Source organism: Gobius niger, assembly GCF_951799975.1.
Source record: "Gobius niger genome assembly, chromosome: 7".
In the NCBI taxonomy this organism is placed as follows: domain Eukaryota; kingdom Metazoa; phylum Chordata; class Actinopteri; order Gobiiformes; family Gobiidae; genus Gobius; species Gobius niger.
In genome coordinates this window covers 32765537-32786926 of record NC_136858.1, presented here as the reverse complement: position 1 = coordinate 32786926, position 21390 = coordinate 32765537, and the positions used below count along the sequence as shown (strand labels likewise).

The window sequence follows — 21390 nt, the reverse complement described above, 5'->3', positions numbered from 1 at the left end:
GTGTGGTTTTCTGGCCAGAGACAGGGGGAGATGGGATTATTGGGGGAATCATCCCATTAACACTTGTATGACCCCAGAGGGAGTACGGAAAGGATTCATTAGTTACTAAATTCGGCTTTAAGAGGTGAAAGTTTATTCAAAAGTAATATTGAAATGCAACTCAGTTTCATCTTCATTTTTAGATCTGAAGTAATTCCAAGTGAATCTGAAACTAAATATTTTTGAAAGTTTCAGGCTGAAAATGCACCCAAAAGCGCTTAGCGTGGGCAACAGAAGTCTAGTAGATTAGTCAACGTTATGAAGCAATGCCTTGGGAGAGGTCTGAGCTTTTTTTTTTTCTTTTTTAGATCATTTTCAGATCATCTCAGTGGACATACAGTATAAAGCAAGAGTTCCTCTGAAAACTTTAAAGAAATCAAATCATTCCCATATTTAGGGCCGTATTTTACCCACAAATGTGTAATATTGTGAGAGCGGAGAAACCAGATGGGGCTCAAGCGGCGTAAAAAGCGGAACAGCTCATTGTCTGTTGTGCTGTGTTTCAACGTGTGGTTTGTTTTAGCTGACTCTGAACGTCGCTGAAATGGAGAAGTCAAGCAGCCGGCGCTAGAGAGAGAGAGAGAGAGAGAGAGGAAAGGGGGAGAGAGAGGAAAGGGGGAGAGAGGGAAGAGGGAAGGAAGAGAAAGAGGGAGTTATGTGGCTCCTGGCTCCAGTGACCTCTTTATGTCCCGCACAAGGCCAGCTGTGAATGTTTAGAGCAGCAGTGTTTGATCAAAGGCTCCTAGAGAGAAGACAGAAGAGGGAGAGAGAGCATGGGCGGGGGGAGTGTGTGGGGAAATGTGTGTGTGTTTGTGGAGTAGAGCTATTAAAGTTATCTCCGCTTTCGTTTTCTTCGGCGGTGCTTGAAACGTTTTACCTGGCGCATTGTCTCAACCTCTGGTCTCTGTCACGAATGTCTGACGTGTGTGCTCTGTAATATCTCTTTTTTTCAGATTCAGATGTTTTGCCTGTTTAAACGAGCCGGCTACTTGTGATTTCAGTGTTTGATAAAGAATATGTGACGAAATATCAGCCCTTCTCTACAAGACTCAAAGCCATGATGTCGAGATCTGATCTGGCAAAATACTTAAAGGAACAGGCCACCGTTTTTCCATACTGAGATAATGTTCTTACCTGAGCTTAGACGAGTTGATACGTACCTGTCTGCCCTGAGTCACACAAAACGACCAAAGATGTTGCAAGCATTTGGCCTCTCCCAATGTATTCCTATAGCTCCAAACGGGGGTGAAGTTCCACGGGCACGCACAAAGACCAGACAGGTACATCACGTCTAAGCTCAGGTAAGAACAAATCTCTGTATGTAAAAAATGGTGGTTCCTTTAAAACTGGCTGGTGTGGCCTGTCCACCGTTATGGCTTAATCATTTTTTGCATATCGTCAAGAGTGTTCCCCGCCTTCGACCCAAAGTCTCTGCATAGCGCTAACCTGCTAACCGCTTTTGAATAAGTACCTTCCCTTTACATTCGACCCATCCTTTGATGCCGCTGGGGCGACCCATAAAACGATGGCAGTGCTGCACCCTGATGTGGAGCCAGGCTGATGGTCAGAATCACCTGGCTGGACTATTCACGTTTGTACATCTTTTTAGTGGTCGGGGAAACCAGAGTACCCGCAGAAAATCTACACAGACACGGAAAGAAGAACTCCACATAGAAACACCCCGTCCAGGTGGGAATCGAACCTGGGATCTTCTTTCTGTGAAACACAAGAGTTAATTCGCAAAAACAGATGAGTGCCATTGAAAAAAACTCAATGTATGCTTCAACATTTCTCTTTACATAGCAGTGTTTTTCATCACCAGATTTGTTTCAGTGCCATAAAAATATTAAGTCACACAACTTTAGCTTCAGAAGTGGCATCTGTTGCGTGCAATAACAAATATACAAAACGATTTTGAAAAAAATTCAAAACGGAGATATCTGCTTTTGCAAATGAACTCTTCAAGTGCTAACCGTTGCGATACCGTGCCGCCAATAATGTACCTTCGATAAATATTGAGCCCAAGTTTGTCATTTATTGAATAATAAGTCGATATAGTCATTATTGTGATTTAAACAGGTTGCCTGTCTTGGCTCCATTTTGTCAGTGCTTCCATTTTAAAAGAGCTTGTGTCATATTTCTTCGGCCTTTTGCATCTGTGGCTTGATCAAGGGTAAAGAATAGGCTAAGGTCCATTTGATTTCAACAGGCTGAAGATCTTAGTTTCTTTAACATTGTCAACATAGATGAACTTTTTTCTCTAGAAATTCTTTGGTGTGGTTTCAACAAAGACAACTGCAGTTTTGGATGAACTTTTTTGGGGGGAATTTTGCACAATTTTTCCCCTCAAGTCGCCTGCTGTGTTCGATTCATGGTTGAATATCCAAATTTCCCGTCATTCCTCTGTTTGTTGGAATGTTTGCAAATAATGAGAACAATAAATGTGTCGATCTTTTGCCTTTATGGCTTTCAAATATTGTATCGCACCCAGTAAACTCCACACAGACCCGGAATCGAACCTGGGACCCTCTCTTTTGTGAGGCATGTGTATAGCTTTCTGTCTGTAGTAGGCAGTAGACGTCTGCAGTCCGTGCCCCGCCGCGCCCCCAGGCTCGTCTCTCACTGCTGCTTTTGAATAACTCCATATGGAAGTCTGTTTGTCTCAACGCATGGCGAGCTTCGGAGGAGAGTCTTTACTTATTCATTCACCCTCCTCCATCCGACGACTACTGCACGGACGAATGGGCTGAACGGGAAACAGGAAATGCTACGGTTGTCATGGTAAAGCGTGAGGGGAGGAGCTACTTCGTTTTAATACTGAGCAGCTGTGCAATTAAATCTTCAGCTTTTGATCACCCAAAACAGATGCTCCATTGGGAGTAATGGAGTTAAACCACTATTGAAAACATCTGTCCGGAGATGAAGACAAGAATTATGGATTTTCTAAACTAAAAAAAGAATCACTAACGTTTTGCAGACTGTTTGAGATGTCTAAACTACAGGGTAAGCAGGTTTTTAGATAGAAAGACTGCATAGATAAAGGACATTATACTTCATAAATACAAGTAATACCAGTCTTTGTGATTGGTGTGACTTTTTTGCGACAAAATCAAGTCAACATCGATCTTCATAACTATTTGCATTCTTATAAAATAGCATTAAAAATACTGGAGGTAAATTGCCATGACATTTTCAGTTTTTAGTTTAGGGAGTTCTAGGGCAGTGGTTCTCAACTGGTGGGTCGGGACCTTTCACAGAAAACAGTTCTATTAATATTTATGTACAGAACAAGTGTTGAATCCCGACTTGAGTTTTAAAAATGACTTATCTGGTTCTTTTATCATAATTTCAGCATTTTTCTTTGCTTTTTTAATGGTTATTACACATCAATATTTAGAGGCGACTGTGGTGGGCAGTAAATACGCCATGTTAACCACAAAAATCAAGGTTTTTTTCTTTTGCATAAAAAGTTGCATAATACACCTTTAAAGTAGCACTAAGTAATGTGTTACCCTTAATAAATCCTTTCCGTAGTCCCTGTGGGGGTAATACAAGTGTTTATGGGACGATTGGAGGGTCTTTCATCTCCCCCGGTGTCTCTGGCCAGAAAACCATGTTTGCAACTTGACTGCCACCGGACCGGAGCCACCAATACACACTAATGGAATCATGAAGAAGAAGCTAACATGCTAACAGGGAAAGCTAACTGTGGGCTAAAGTCATTTTAAACAGTATTTACAGCCAAGTTTGAGTGAAAAAATGATTTCCATTGTATAATTGGATGTACAATATCCCTCTCTCCCTTCGCCTTTTCTGTCAGCGTAGTATTTACTCTCCAAGACAATTAAAGTTAAAGTTAAAAATTTGCAACTTGCTACGACACCTGCAGTTGCGCTTATGGCCTCTAGGGCAAGAGTTACTTAGTACTGCTTTAACCTCTTAACCCCCACCTGAACAAACCACTTGTTCTCCAGTCGGATCTACCCAAATCTAAAAGCTTCTGACAAAATGCGAGATTGAAAATGCAGAAAAAAACAACATAATTTTAAAAAGTGACAAAAGAGATACAGAAAAAGTGACGAAAACATGACAAAAAAGCATTAAAAAAAAAGCAAGAGGGAAAAAAAAAATATGAAAACGCACCAAAAAACGACAAAGCCGCACCAAGAGACAAAACAAAGAGACGATAACACGACAAAACTGTGACATAAATGTTTTAGGTCTTAGCCTTAAAATGTGGCGTTACTGTTGCCTATAAACTCTCCAGTCGAGAAGCTTTTAGATTTGGGTAAAACTGAACTGGAGAAAATGTGGAATACGTTGGGAGAGGCCAAATGCTAACAACACGCACAAAGACCAATCAACTCGTCTAAGCTCAGGCAAGAACATATCTCAGTATGGAAAAATGGTGGCCTGTTCCTTTAAGAGGATAAGGAAAAGACAATATTTGACATTATATTTTACAAGTCTAAGTCATATTGTGATTATGGGACCATAACTCTTTAAAAAACAACAACAGAGGGCTTTTCCATATACTACAATTATGCATATTTCCTTCATTGTTCAACAGTCAAACCAAATCACGGCTCAAACAGATCCATCAGTACGGCTGGAACCAATTACTTTTATCATTAAGGCGACAGTGTTGCTTTATTACACCGACTTCACCTGTTCCCTCTTCTCTACTACAAACTCATCCAGTCAAACAAAGGAATCTGGTTCTTGAGAAATAATTCGAGTAATAAATCTTCCGACAACACGAACAGAAACATCAAAGTGGGTTTTTTTTCACCACAGACATCTGCTCTCCTCTTCAAGAAACACTGTGTCTGTATAATGTTTGATCTGTATAATGAAAATACAAATATGTAGTTTTACTGGCAGCACCTTAGAGTACAATCATGGAGCAAATCCTTCAGAATCTAATTGAAAAGTTTAAAAATCCACATTCACGTTAAGTTATGCATGAACTGGGTGGAAAAAAAAGTGCACAGCGTGTCCCCTTCTGTTCTTTGATACATTATTTCAACTTTCCTGGAGACGATAGAATTGCAAAAGAAATACCTTTGCCCCACTTTCTCTGGTTTCAGTGCAGCGCCGTGAGCTTGTCTTGAGTTGACTCACCGTCCCGCTGTGGCCCAGTGACCCCCAGACGTCCCAGAGAGAGACGAGAGCGAGGGGGAGAAGAAACTGGAAATGGCTTTGAAATATGAATATCTTAGGGGACGGCGCACTCAGCTGCAGACAGGGAGAGACAGACAGACAGTGGGGAAGGAGTAAATACATTAACGTCTTTTATCTGATACGTTTCAGACGCCACTTACAATCAGAGCGCTCGGCTGTTTCGCCACATCACATGACAGGAGTCGGCCATGACATAATATATATCGTATATCGCAATATTACGAGATGTGACAAAGGAATATCTGACTAACTCCCGCCTGAACCGAGAGGATCTTTTTCCTCACGTCATCAGATTTTTTTTCCATCATTTTTTTGTTGGGTAGTCAACTCCTTTTTGTAACTTTTTTGTCTTTTTTTTTTTTCGTCTTTTTTTTATCACATTTTTGCCTTTTTTTGCCATTTTTTGTCAAATTTGTGTGCTTTTTTGGTCAAATTTTTATCATATTTTTGTATTTTTTTGTAGCATTTTGTCACATTTTAGTAATTTTTTCGTCCATTTTTTCGTCAATTTTTTGTCATTTTTTGGTCACATTTTTGTCATTTTTTGCTCAATTTTTTTAATCATTTTTTTTGTCATTTTTTGGTCAATTTTTGGCATTTTTTCCACTTTTTCATCAATTATTCAGCATTTTTGGCAATGTTTTCTCACTTCTTTGTCACATTTCCATCATTGTTTTCGTCTCAGTTTTGTTGCTTTTTTCACAGCTTTTTTCCCAGAAGCTTTTGGACTGGGGTAAAGCCAAACTGGAGAAAATGTGCTCGGTTCAGGTGGGAGTTAAGGGGTTAAATGACTTCTAGTATCGAAAAAATGAATGTATCGAAAGCAGGTACTGAAAGTTTGATGCTGGTGGTACAGGGACAGCATTAACCTCTTACCGAGTGCATCTTCTTTGCTTCAGCTTTACCCAAATCTAAAAGGTCATCCTGTAGGCCAGAGTAAAGCCTCAATTGGAATCTAGGACCTGCAAAACTCAACTCTTTTGTTGCATTTTCATCCTCTTTTTCATCGCTATTTTGACCCTTATTTCAAGAAGCTTTTAGATCTGGGTAAAGCCGAACTGGAGAAAGTTCAGGAGGTTCAAGAGGTTAATGGAAGTGACTTGGTTGTTTCAATTTTTTTTTTGTTTTTTATCACCCTTCCCCCCATTTTTACACATTTTTTTCTTGCTCTTGTCCCCATTTTTTCTAAGTTTCCAATTGCCCCTCATTTTTTTACTATATTTTCCCTACTTACCCCATTTTTTTTTGTGCCAATTTTTACTTATTTTTGCCACAATTTCTTCCAGTTTTTCACACATTTCTTGCCGTGGAGATTAGCCCGATATTGTAAATTTGCAGACCAATTTTCTGGTTCTAGACGACATATTTTGTAGTATAGGTGTTGGAAAAAAGATTGTTTAGGTGTCAGTGTGGTAAACCAAGTATTGTTAAAGTACTGGTTTAATGCATTTTTGCAAACTCAGCCTAAAATGATCCATGGAACTTATGAATATGTAGAAGATGACTTTTTGTAAAGGTTTACAAACATTACTGATTTGACCGTAGAAGTTTCAGAATCAAAGAATAGAACAGACATGAGGTCCAAATGAACTGTCTGCAGTGAAGTACCCATAGATACAGTAGTAGCATCTGTCGAAAGTCAATACATTTTTTGGGGGGTTTAAAACACTGGCCTCTATTTCTGCCGTGTCACTGGTGAGACATAAATGTGAAATAGGACTGACTGGGAAGTTCCCTCGACCTCAGGAGCATAAAAGGCTTTCCTGTTCTTGTTGATCTTAATGACATAAACATCATCCCCTCGTGACGGCGGAGAAACAGAGCAGTGTTTTGCATATCGTCTCAGATTACACACAGACACAATATTCTTTATTCAGCTCGTTTTACGCTCAGCCCATTTGTAAATTTGGTTCTGCTCGGAAATGTGCTCACTGTTTAGAATAGAAAAAAATAGAATAGATTTTTTTTATCGTCTTCCAAGACAGAAGTTCAACTTTGGCCCACTGATACATGAAAACACAAGACTTGGACAGTGTTGGGCAAGTTACTGGTACTTAAAAATTTGAATATATTCTATATTACAATTTATAAAATGTTATGTTTGTATTACATATTCCTGTTTCAAAAATGTAGCTGAGTTACACTACTTTGAGCTACTTTTGGCAAAATATAAACTGAAAATAGTAATAAAGCCATTGAGCAAAAGTGCAGTCAGAGATTTCCTTCGCTTTCCCCCACTCTCTCGTGTTTTGTTTTGATAACATTAAATACAGACTGCAGATCTTTTACACCAGTGTTCAACTTGATTTGACATTTGATACATTTAAATGCACTTGTAGCTTAAATTACTTGAAATGTAATGATTAATTTATTCCCGTAGTTTGTTTAAAAGGACTATACGGAGTTTAGAAATGTTAATGTATTTTCCTCCCCCTACATTACTACATACGTTCCAGCCATGTCCTAATGTTTAGAATGAGCTCAGACCTGTTCACCACAACTGCCTCTAAAATCCTGCACTGTCACATTAGCTTAATATAGAACCTGCAGTTACACGTAAGACCTGAGGTGACAGTAGTGAGTATAAAAATGCCCAATTTGCATCTAGTCCCTTTAAAGAGTGGGTATTATGCTTTTTTTCAATCACATAGCACCAGTCTATAACACACTACAATGATGAAGAAACCTTCTGTTGGTCTGTAAATGCAGTAAATTAGAATAACTGCCTTGTATAAAATAGCTCAAAATGGCTGTAGTGAATGTCTTGAAATAGGCCTCTGTCTCTTTAAGAACCTCTGAGCCTTTCCGACACGCCCCCTCCACACACTGTCTGTGGCATCAGTGGGGAGGGGGTTCTGCTGAGGAGCAGTGGTTGGTTACTCGGCTGGTAACGAAAGCTCGGAGGCGTCTCAAGGAGGTGGGGGCGTTCCTAGGAGGACTCAGGCAAACCTATCCCTAAAATGGCTGCCATCAGAGTTTTTACAGATTATTCAAAAATACGTGAATGTGCCCTCATGTACCCCCCCTTTAATTAATTCTGATTGGCCCTGACTGGTAGGCCCCTGGGCTCCAGCCCCTGCTAGCCCATTGGATAAGGTGGCTCTGCATTCAGGATGTCCAGGTCGTCGGCTGATTCTTTGTGCACATAGTGTTGCTGAACCAGATCTGGCAACTCTAGATCAGAACAGTTAGTAAAATCCAAATGGCATTTTTAATGTTTTGGTCAGGAATTGAATTAGCTAAAGCTACACTCAAAAACAAAATTTGTGGGCACAAAATGAACACTATTCAGAACCACAACAATAATAATGTTCATAAAGCCCATCAAATACTTATTTAAATGACAGTGAAGGCACCATTACCATAACATTTAGTAAACTATTTGAACTTTTAAGCCCAGATGCTTCATGTTTATTGCTTGCATTAGTTTTCCCTTTCCAAACCAAGTGTTCACATGAAAAACACATCTCCTTTAGGTACTTTGTAAATGTAGTTAGTCACTGTGTGTGTCTGCTTGTGTTGTGTTTGACATCTACTTGCGCAAGTCGGTTTTCCCGGATCCTGATGAGCTGTGGATATAAAGGCAGCCAGTGTGAGGCTCAGAGCAGCGGCCGTTTACAGTAAACAGTCTGAAAACCCGCTCTGTCTCGGGTCTCTGTGAGTTTGATGCTGTTTGTGTGCAAATGTTAAACTAGTGCAGCGCTTGTACTGGAAGATTGCACAACAGTGATTTCTCGTTGAATGGGGTCAGATTTCTCTTTTAGTGTCCTTTTCATTCTTGTTATGACTATAGTCTGGCTGGTATGAAAGTTTTGGAGGCCGATGCCAGAGTCAGCGATATCAGTTTGGATCTTATAACAGGGACTTATGATGTTTGGCTACATGAAGCAGAGGAAGTTTATAGATAGAAAGTAGGCATCTGTCTAGTAGTAGGCATGGTGACACAGTGGTTAGAGCTCATGTTTCAAAGCTAGAAGGTCCTGGGTTCGAGTTTCATGTTCTCCCCGTGTCTGCGTAGGTTTCCTCCCAGTACTCCGGTTTCCCTAAAAACATAGGTTAATCCTCTGGCCAGGTGTTTCTGAGCCTGGCTTCACATCTGCAAAAGAGTGACAAAAATCCAGCAAAAAAAGACAAAAATCCAGCAAAAAAAAAGGCAAAAATCCAGCTAAAAAATGACAAAAATCCAGCAAAAAAAGACAAAAAAGAAAAGAAAAAAAGAAAAATGACAAAAATTGAGCAAAAAAAACAGACAAAAGTCCAGCAAAAAAATGACAAAAATCCAGCAGAAAAATGACAAAAATCCAGCAAAAAAATGACAAAAATCCACCTAAAAAAATGTCAAAAATCCAGCAGAAAAGTAATAAAAAAGTGACAAAAATACATAAGGGAAATAAAAAGGAGAGAATGCATTTGGTTTTGGCGGGTGGTAAGAGGTTAAAATACTGGAGTTACTTCACATTAAAACACTTGGACACCACAGTGAGTTAGATGTATTTACCAGCAGTAACTCAGCAGCCACGGCTTTTTTCTCCACTTTTTATACTGTTTTTAGCTAATGTTAGTCAATGGAAATGTATGCTAACAGCTGCAAATGGCGGATCTCTATGAACTGTGGAATTTCCCGAACTCCTATACAATAACAGCTATTATAATAAGTCATAGGCTTTTAGAATAATAAGTGGAACCAATTCCATGGTACACCCCTCGCAACTATATAAATCCAGGTTCCTGCTTGTTAGTTACTGACGAAGCCTCTTGAAGTGAGAGAAGTGAAAGTGTCTTTGTCTGTGATGGAAACTCCACAACTGCAACATAACAACCACAAACTAATTATTCATCATCGATAATATAAGTCTAGAAAAAAACGTTCAAGTCTCATGAAAACTGCTCTACAGAAGACAGTCGATAGATACAGACGGCAGCACTGGAATTATCCATATTTGGCCATGTTTGAAGTTAAGGGGGAAAACAATTCGGAGAAAAATCTAAACTTTCTTTAATTATTCAAAAACTACTTAAACAAATGCTGAATTCTGAATATAGTTTTCTACTAAAAAAAAATACAAAGGAGCAAAGTAGTTCAACAGCCCATAAATACATAAATAGCGTAGAATGCTAACATGATGCAACATATTAGCATCGTGCTAATGCTAATGTTAGCTAACGCTAGCTACGACTGCTGTTTTTTCCCCCCACTTCTACTGAACAATCTGCTGTGTCCACCTCCTGAAGTGAGAGAACTGAAAGAGTCTTTGTCTATGATGAAAAACTCCAAACAAACTACAAACATTAAAGCTGCCAAATAAAAACCACAAGCTAATTATTCATTATTGATACATTTATATTTTGACGTTTCCATTTCACGAATTTGAACCAACATCAAACAGATCTTCAAAGAATCAGCCCGTAAATCATCCCTACAGCCTCATAAAATCGCATTGGCAAAAACAGCTCTTTCTTTCTCCAGAAAATGATCGAGATTTGGATACGGTAAAACCCGTCTTTCAGAAACTAAAGTCGGTGAGAAGCTTTTGTCCGGACTTGTTGTTGCGCTGGCGGCCATGTCGGGTCCGTGACTTTGGGAAAGAGCAGATTTCTCCCTGAGGAGGAGTGAGGTTATAGAGAAACCGGTGTGAGCCGCGGATGAGTCACTGCTGTCAAACGGTGGCACAGTAAGAATGTAACCGAGCCAAATGTCACCACACGTAAAGGGAGGCTGTGTCGCCCTCTACACCTCCTGACCTCATTATGTTACCGTGTATTCTTCCGAGGCTGTGGGTTTTTCACAGTCTTTACTTTTTCAGAAGGTCACAAGACTTAATGGATTGTCCTCTGCATACTGTGTTTTATGGTATGCTACACTTCATTGTCCCTTAATGGGGAAGTTTGTCTTAGCCACATGGTGCAGCTTCAGATACTCCCACAAAACAATAAGGGATAATGTACAGAACGCTGGTCATTATCAGGAAAATAAGTACCGACAGGGCGAACCTGAAGGTACCGTAAATTCTCTAATACTGGCCTGTATTCCATTAGCGGCCGGGTCTCTAACAGTGGCCTGGTTCGCGGCTGGCGGAGGCAAATTAAAGCCGGTCTCTAAAACAGGCCGGGGCTTTTATTAGAAACTATAGCGGTAGAAATATTCCCCATGTTAGGAATTTGTCTCATTTTGTAAAATAAAAACTCAAGTGCAGGAAGTAAGCTGTAAGTAAGCTGATCCGAGCGTAACTTTGACACAGATTTAGCCACTTTTCAAACCTCCTGTGACTATGTTTGGAAACAGGGGGAGAGTTGTGTGACCCTCCAGGGTTTTAATAAAGTCACCATCGCGTCCTCAAAGCATGTCCAGCTGCTCCGTGTGCAGGTCAGTCCCACGCCTCATAATAACGCCTCCGATCAGCGCGAGCGTCTCGTCTTCTCTCGGGTCAGTCTCATGATCGATCACAAACACAAACGCTCCGTCTAAACTCGCCTTTTACACAAGATAACAACAAATAATCCGGTCCGTGGTAAAAACGAAGTAGAAACCTGCAGTGACATTGATGTCAATGCTCCGCTAATAGCAACGAAACACTTCCTGTTGTCCCGACAAAATAAAAGGCGTCGATGTTCCAGCCGCTGGGAGAGGGTTTGCAATGTTAATTAATAAATTTTAGGTGCAAATGGACACAAATCTCGTTTTTCTTAATTTTCCTGGTCGTCTGTTTTGCTCAAATAGAAATAAAGGCCTGTCTCTAATTGTGGCCTGGTTCCAATAAAGGCCTGGTCCTAGATGCCTTTGAGTAAATAAAGGCCCCGGCCTATATTAGTGCATTTACGGTATTTATTTTCCCGATAACGACCAGCGTTCTATACATGATCCCGCTTATTATACGGCCATTTGCCAACTGAACACACACAACATACACTTCATACACTTTCATGAAGGCCGAAAGGTTTATTTAATGACTTACGCGGCAAAGAGTTCCCAAAAGTTTGCGCTAGGCTAGTAGCAGCAAGGCTAATAGCTCGCCAAGCTACTTAGATGAAGGTGCAGTTGGAGGAATTTCACTTCACTTCACTTCACTTTATTTCATGTCCCCAATGGGGCAATTAGTTTTGCAGTACAAGATACATAAAAATAGATACATAAAAACAGACAAGAAAAATAAAGATGCATTCATTCACTAGTTCAACAAGTTGCCGAAGTGCAAGCCTCACAAAAACAGAGTCATTGGCAATTTTTGTACAACAACAGAACAAGAGAATACAACAACTTTTTCCCTCACACTGAATTTGGTGCCTGTATACTCCTTTTATACTCAGAGTTTAGAATGGTGGTGAATTTCTGGGTAAGTTGAATGTCGGACTCCCGTTAACTTCACAAGCGATTCCCCCAACTTCTCTCGCAGTGACGGGGACAGAGACAGTGTCCGCTACTACTAAATGCGGAGTGACATGAAAGACCTGTATTACAAGCACGAACTGCGTTGCCATTGGCAGCGGTCATTATTTTTTTCAGAGGTCCTGTATCAGTAAATAATGACCGGTAGAACGTTGGAAAATCCCATTCAAATCAATAGAGCGTTCTACTTACGTTGTGAAGAGCCGTATAATAATACACAATAATAAAAACAAAAACCAGATGACTATTGGAAATTACAATAATAAAATAGTGGAATGCCTCTACACATCCTTATTCACAAACCGTGTGTAGGACGGAATAAATGCACACATTTTCACTCTTTTTAGCCACTTTCTGGTGAAATATTAACTTATTTATCACATACAAATAAAGTGAAGTCTAAATCGGGTCCACATGGATGTTTGTGTGTGCCCGTGGAAGAGCTTGGTCACTTCCAACTTCACCCCCGTCTGGAGCTATAGGAATACATTGGGAGAGGCTTTAGTCTTTGTCTGTGACTGAGGGCACGCACAACGACCAGACAGGTACGCATCAGAGAACATAGAGAACATATCTCAGAACATATCTCAGCATGGAAAAACGGTGGCCTGTTCATTTAAGGGAGGTGGTAAGATATTTTTTTTTTTAATATATATTTCTGAATAAAAAGGGGAACAAAACACAAGCTATTTTAAGTCAACTTCACGCTTCGGTGACTTTTCTCACGGTGGCATAAGTTACATTCTTTTTTCACTCAAATAAGAGTAAAGATACTTCATTGCAATAAAAAGCCGTAAAAAGTACTGAATGATACAGCTACTCTAATAAGTACACTGTCTTGACAAAGTTACTCAAGGACTACTCTAACCCACCTCTGCTTGTCACTGAAACATAATCCAGACTTTTGCGCTTAAAGGGACTATGCGAAGTTCAAATATCTTAAAATTATGTATTCTCTTCCCCCTACATGTTCCAGCCTTGTCCTAAGGTGTAGAATGAGCTCACACCGGTTCACCACAACTCACAACTGCCTCTAAAATCCTGCACTGTCGCTCAAAAAGGTGTTAGTTTGGGTCCGTGCCGTCACGCACGAGCTTAATGTAGAGGCTGCAGTTACACGCATGACCTGAGGTGGCAGTAATGAGTATAAAATGACCAACTTGCATCTAGTCCCCTTTTTTTACTCTTATTTCAGTTTTTTTTTTAGGTTTCTACTTTTTATTACTGCTTGAGTAAATCTATTTTCAAGTGACGTTATACTACTTGAGTAAATTGGGTTTTAGTGGCCTGAGTTCATTGCATCGTCACATTGATTGGGATTGGGGAACGTCTGGGGGTTTATTGGGAACAGTCTGAAACTCCTGATTTAGGTAATAATATAATAACCAACGCTGGGAAGTAAACGCCCTGTCTACGCATCAGAGAACATAGAGAACATATCTCAGAACATATCTCAGCATGGAAAAACGGTGGCCTATTCATTTAAGGGAGGTGGTAAGAATATGTTTTTTTAAAATATATATTTCTGAATCAAAAGGGGAACAAAACACAAACTATTTTAAGTCAACTTCACGCTTCAGTGACTTTTCTAACGGTGGCATAAGTTACATTCTTTTTTCACTCAAATAAGAGTAAAGATACTTCATTGCAATAAAAAGCAGTAAAAAGTACAGCTACTCTAATAAGTACACTGTCTTGAAAAAGTTACTCAAGTACTACTGTAACCCACCTCTGCTTGTAAAAACATTTTTTAGGTTTCTACTTTTTATTACTGCTTGAGTAAATCTATTTTCAAGTGACGTTATACTACTTGAGTAAGTTTGGTTTTAGTGGCCTGAGTTCATTGCATCGTCACATTGATTTATTTATTTATTTATGAACATTTTATTAGAGGATCAGCCCCATGAGATGAATCATCTCGTTTTCATGGGGGTCCTAAAAATGTCCAAGAAAAATAGAACAGAAAACAGCAGAGTAGATGCAATCAAATCAAACAAAATGATAACAGTAATAATAATACAATAAAAATTAAATAATAATAATAAACAAAACCTTAACGCACACACACACACACACTCACTCACATACACACACACACACACACTAGCTCTCATATTTCACCTCCCCATCTATTATCGAAGGAATACAGTGGTTCCCAAACTGTGTTTTTTATGGTAAATTTGGATTTGGATTGGGGAACGTCTGGGGGTTTATTGGGAACAGTCTGAAACTCCTGATTTAGGTAATAATATAATAACCAACGCTGGGAAGTAAACGCCCTGTCTCATTGGGATTTAAGAGATTAAGACATGTTCTGACAAGCATGTGACCTTTATTATGAAATCTACTAATCAGTGTTGGAATCCTTGTCGGAAAAAAATCACCCTTTTTTTCCAAAATCTTTCCAGCCCAGACGGCGGTGTCAGTAGCCTCTTGGGTTGGCAGACAGTAGCCAGGGCACGTCATAATAACACATCTCCACATACGCACACATTGTCAGCGCGGCACTATTTTTACCCTCATTATTGGTGCGCCTCAGCCACATGTAAACCTTTAGGACAGCTCATGTCAAAACACAGCCATTTGAGGATCTCCAGTCTCTTGTTCGCACTCTCCGCTTCAAATCAGCGGCGTGCATGCAAATCGGTTCAGACGGGGAAGTTTAGCGCGGCACAAATAATCATAATTTCAATGCTTGGAATTGGCAGATCTCAAAAGCTCTTGGAGAATAAAACACCTAGTTTGGTTTTGCCGTTTCAGTCTTCTCTAATACATGAAGCTCCTAATCGTTTAAAAAAATATTCACATGAGAACTGAATGAATCTTGATTGAAAAGCATAGGCAAAAAAAAGTGATTTTCTTGTTGCCAAGTTTTTAAATAAAGGCCTTTGTTGATAATTTTATGTGTGATTGTTTTAAACAGTATTATTTCTCCATTGTATCTCTTATAGCACTCTTTAACCCCTTAACTCCCACCTGAACCCAGTAAATTTTCTCCACTTTGGCTTTACCCCAATCCAAAAGCTTCTGGAAAAAAGGTGTGAAAATAGCAACAGAACTGAGACGAAAACAATTGTGAAAATGTGACAAAAAAGTGAGAAATGTTTGACAAAAAAGTGACGAAAAATGGATGAAAAAGTGGCAAAAATGTCACAAAAATGACCAAAAAAAAGACAAAAAAGTGACAAAAAATGACAAAAAAGTGACAAAAAAGTGACAAAAAAATTACAAAAATGTGAAAAAAAATGGACCAAAAAATTACAAAAATTAGACGAAAAAATGACAAAAATGTGATCGAAAATTGACAAAAAGTTTACAAAAAAATGACAAAAATGTGACAAAAAAAGACAAAAAAAATGAGTTACAAAAATGAGTTGCATACCCAACAAAAAAATGATGGAAAAAAAAATCTGATGACGTGAGGAAAAAGATCCTCTCGGTTCAGGTGGGAGTTAAGAGGTTAAGGGCTCCATGTTTTTTTTTTAGTTTGTTGTTGATAATAAGCTGTAGAAGTTGCCAAGGCAGGGTTCCATTTGTCCCAGTGCCAGCTTAAATAAACATAAAGGGCTATATTATACTCAGGAGGGGCATCTGAAAGTGATCGTGCTGACCCCATTCTGAAGCTAATAAACTAAGCGTACTGAGATTTGGGAGAAGTTTTTTGGCCCGGTCTAACATCCTTCAACTGCCTTTGTGAAGCAACTCTGCCTCATGTCACAGCCCCTTGTTTCTGTACTTGTAGTCACTTTGAACCAATTTGTTTTGTCACGAACGAGCTGAGAGCATCAAAAAACTGTCATGCTCTGCCCCTCCGTCCCGTCTCGTCTCGTCTCATCTCCCTCCCTCTCCCCGCGCGCCACAGCGAGACTCCCCGGACCATTTGTTTTTGATTTGAGGCACGTTTAGGAGCTAATTTCCCCCGAACAGGACAAGGGGGATTGATTGGCTGCGTTTGGAGATGGTCCGGTTGAGTCGTTTCTCATTACTGGGCACGGATTGATCCCGCACGAAATACATGGGGATGTTTATAGGCCCCTCTCCAAGATAAACGCCTCATGAATATTCATACGCTCGGGCAGAGGGTTTTCGATGTGGAGGCTCACAATAGACAGTGTTACATGTGTCAATTAGTGAGCTGGGCGAGCAGCAGAAAGGGCAAAATGGATGCTGTTGCGCCGCATGATTCTTGGGGGGAAAAAATGCACTGGACATTTTCTCATTAAATTTGGAACCTCCAGTGTTTGTGGTTTGCTAATTATAATTATTCAAATTAGGATTATGGTTCAATAGCGATTCATTGTGCAGCCCTGAAGAATGATATTGACCTCTTAACCCCCACCTGAACCGAGCACATTGTCTCCAGGTTGGCTTTACCCAAGTCTAAAAAGCTCCTTGGAAAAAGGGTCAAAATGGCGGCAAAAATGTGATGAAAACGAGGATGAAAACGCAACAAAAAAGCCACAAAACACCAACAGAAAAGTGACAATAATCCACCCAAAAAACTATGAAAATGTCACGAATACACAACAAAAAAGTAATGAGAAAAAAAAAAAAGATTAAAAAAAAGTGATGAAAACGCGTCAACAATGTCTTAGCTTTCAAATGAGGTGTTACGTTGGCCTATAGGCTGTAACCTTTTCGATTTGGGTAAAGCTGAACAGAGGAAAATGCACTTAAAAGGACTATACAGAGTTTAAAAATGTTAAAACTAAGTATTTTCCTCCCCCTACATGTTCCAGCCATGTCCTAATGTGTAGAATCAGCTCAGACCTGTTGGGCTGGGCGATAAATCGAATTAATTCATGCTTTTAAAAACAGACGATTTGGAAAATGGCTGAATCTTAATCGCATGCGGCCAATTTAGCAGCGTTTTAGATGCTCCGTAGCGAAATCAACGACTTTCTGACAATCTCTGCTGCTTCACAAAGACCACGTCTTGTGATTTAAGAGGACTGTGCCTTTCTCTCACTGTGCTCTGATTTGACTCCGCCCCTTTCCCTTTAGTCTCCATGGAGACTCAACCCTAAGAAGTTTTACTTTTGAGAGCAGACAAGGAATATCTAAAACACAAATAACAATTTTTAAATAAAGGGTTATGTTCTCTTAACGGGCCTAATTGTAGTTACATTATGAAATATTAACCCCTTACCCCCCACCTGAACCGAGCACATTTTCTCCAGTTTGGCTTTACTGTGAAAATAGAAATAGAACTTAGACGAAAACAATGATGGAAATGTGACAAAAAAGTGAGAAAACATTGACAAAAAATTGACAAAAAATTGAAGAAAAAACTGACAAAAATGTGACAAAAAAATGACAAAAATGTGACAAAAAAATGACAAAAATGTGACCAAAAAACGACAAAAATGTGACAAAAAAAATGACAAAAATATGATAAAAATATGACAAAAAAATGATAAAAATATGACAAAAAAATGCCGAAAAATTACAAAAAAATTACGAAAAATGACCAAAAAAATGACCAAAAAGTTAAAAAAAATGAGTTGAACACAAAATTATGGAAAAAACATCTGATGGCGTGAAGAAAAAGATCCTCTCGGTTCAGGCGGGAGTTAAGAGGTTAATGAGCAGGACTCAGTAATCAGGAGCCTATTTGAAAGTTTATTTCAAATAAAATCAATTAAAATTGTGATCGTCCAAACTGAGTAAAAAAAAAAATCGAGATTTTGTTTTTTTGGCCATATCACCCAGCCCTATTCAAAAGGGTGTTCATTCGGGTCCGAAGTGCCGTCATGCACGAGCTTAAAATAGAACCTGCAGTTATGCGTCAGACCTGAGGTGGCAGTAGTGAGTATAAAATGACCAACTTGCATCTGGTCCCTTTAAGGTGGGGGTTAAGAGGTTAACGATTGAAATTTACTTGATTTGACTTATTTGGCTGTGTCTTGAGATCCTAAAGGGCTTCATATCTGTCCTCGTTCGACATTGGAGTCAAAATGAATCGATAATTAGCAGCACAGCTAATAGCAGCACGACAGTAACAGTTTGATGTTTCACCAGAAAAGCTATAACATCTGACAAAGAAGTGTTTTTTTAATGAATATCCAAAAAGGTCGCTCAAGCTGCTGATATTGTGCACTTTGTCACATGTTCTCTTTCTTTTTTTTTTTGTAATTGTGCTCATTCTCGTCATTCCCTCGTCCCTTTACACCAGACTTTACAATAGTTTATTTATAGTAAATGGCAGTGACCTGGGCTCAGCTGTTGTGAGCGGGCGGCACATGTGGGATTTCTCTGCAGCTTCTCTTTGTGCAGAGGAGGAAACCACAACAATGTGAAGGTCAAACTCGAGATCTGCTCCAGAAAAAACGGAGTCATGTCAGTGACGGTGCAGTTTACTTTTTTCCGCCTTTTCTGTGGCAGTAGTTTTACTAGGATTAGTAGTAGTAGTAGTTGTACCTATTTTGTGGTAATACGTTCATTCTGTGGTAAAGGAAGAAATTGCTTAAAGTTAGTTTGTCTCAGTTTGAGATTTAAAGAGTTTTTTATGTATGTAATGTTAACGGGAAGTCATGGCCTACTTAAAATCTAAATACATTTTCCTATTTAAGCGAGAGTCTAAACATCATTAGTATAGTATTCAAACTGAACCAGATGTGAAAAAACAAGAAACAAATATATGTGACCATATATGTGACCAAATGCATTCTGTCCTCTTTGGCTATTATATAGGCCTGTGTAACACCTCATTTGAAAGCTAAGACCCACAAAACAGATCTTTTTCTTTGCGTTGTTGCTGTGTTGTGTCACCTTTTTTATGTTTTTTTTTAAATTCTTTTTTGTCACATTTTTGTTGAGTTTTTGTCACATTTTTGTTGAATTTTTGTCACTTTTTTGTTGAATTTTTTTCTTTTTTTTGTTGAGTTTTTGTCACATTTTTGTTGAATTTTTGTCATTTTTTTGTTGAATTTTTGTCACATTTTTGTTGAATTTTTGTAACATTTTGGTTGAGTTTTTGTCATTTTTTTTTAATTTTTGTCATTTTTTGTTGAACTTTTGTCACATTTTTGTTGAATTTTTGTCACATTTTTGTTGAATTTTTGTCACTCTTTGGTTGAGTTTTTGTCACAATTTTGTTGCATTTACATCCTTTTTTTTCTTCTCATTTTTTGTGGCTATTTTTGTGCCCCCAAGAAGCTTTTTGATTAGGGTAAAGCCAAACTGGAGAAAATGGGATCTGTTCAGGTGGGAGTTAAGAGGTTAAGGTGAAACTAGGGCTGGGTACTATTAAAAGGTACAAGTATGATACCAGTAAATACTTGCTACTGAGAACTAGTATCAGATAAAATACTATTTAGATACGGGAGGATTGATAGTGGGCTCTGAGACGGCGTTTCTGTCATTCCAACTCACAAGACAGACAGAAAGTGCCTTGGATGTTTCTGTCTTCAGGTACACTTACACAGAGGCCTATTATTTATTTCCACAAAAACATTGCTGTGTTTAAGCTGCAGTTAAAGTACTATTTGATGCCAAACAAATTGAAAGTACTGCTCTGTTTAATGTGTGACAATGACATGTAAAAGCACTAACTTTGCAGCATGTTGACCTCTCTGTCCCGTCTGCTTACAGGAGGACTATGACCGGCTGCGGCCCCTGTCCTACCCCATGACAGACGTGTTCCTCATCTGTTTCTCGGTGGTGAACCCGGCCAGTTTCCAGAACGTCAGGGAGGAGTGGGTCCCAGAGCTGCAGGAGTACGCCCCCAGTGTGCCCTACCTGCTCATCGGGACACAGGTCAGTCAGTCGATTAGTGCTATTAGAAGGTCATTCTAATTTTGCCTGAATGGATTGAAAATGGATTGAAAATCAAGCTGTAATCAAAGTCCAAATGCAGCACGGCACTGTCTCTGACCACGCAGGGGTCTCTCTCTAAAGCAGGGTTTTGCGTTGCATTTTTTTTTATGGCTTTTTCGTGCAGCGATGGTTCTCACATTGGAGCTGAAAGCGCATGGAATTGGATGAATACAGATCGGACAGTGCGTGAAGTGCAGGCCTCAAAGACGCACAATGCAAACTGCTAAATACTGCCCCTTTCGCCCACTGTTTCTTAAACATTACGTTACAATGGAGAAAATGCAAACACTAAGCTCCAATGTGCATTTGTAACAGTGAAATATGAACTTTAAAGGGACTATACAGCCATGTCCTAATGTGTAGAATGAGCCCTGACCTGTTCACCACAACTGCCTCTAAAATCCTGCACTGTCACTCAAAATGTTGTTAATTTGGGTTTGAAGTGCCGTCATGCACAAGCTTAATATAGAAGCTGCACTTACACGTATGACCTGAGGTGGCAGTAGTGAGCATAAAATGACAAACTTGTATCTCGCTCCTTTAAAGGCCCTATACCAGGGGTGCCCAAAGTGGGGCCCGCCAAAACAATTCTGTTGGCCCGCCAGAGAGTGACCTACTTTTGCGCTGCGTGTGGTTAATACTAACTCTCTTCCATTCATTCTCAATGGTAAATATGGATGCAGTACACTTTTTGACCAGGAGAGTCAAATTGGGGGCGCTGTTTCACTCCTTTCACTGAGTTAAGGAAAAACGGTTGTGATGTCTTGGTATTTATTAATCACAGTGTTGTAGCATCAACTATCTCAGTTTTCCAACTTTTATTGCAAAGGTTGTTGACGTCAACAGCAGTATATGTTAAAAATTGACTTATAAAAGAATTGATGCTGAACTGACACTTTCAAAATGATCTAATGTGGCATTTTAAGTTAACGAATGAGGTAAAGTTACTGTTGGTTCTGTAAATG

General features: G+C 39.3%; 1 protein-coding gene across 1 annotated transcript in view; it reads left to right on the top strand.

The window, feature by feature from the left end:
- Positions 1–21390, top strand: part of rhoq (ras homolog family member Q) — a 43538-nt gene that overhangs the window by 9051 nt on the left and 13097 nt on the right. Inside the window, exon 3 of the mRNA XM_079560617.1 lies at positions 20201–20365. Within this exon, the coding sequence (XP_079416743.1) occupies positions 20201–20365 (165 nt within the window). The remainder of the gene's footprint in view (positions 1–20200; positions 20366–21390) is intronic.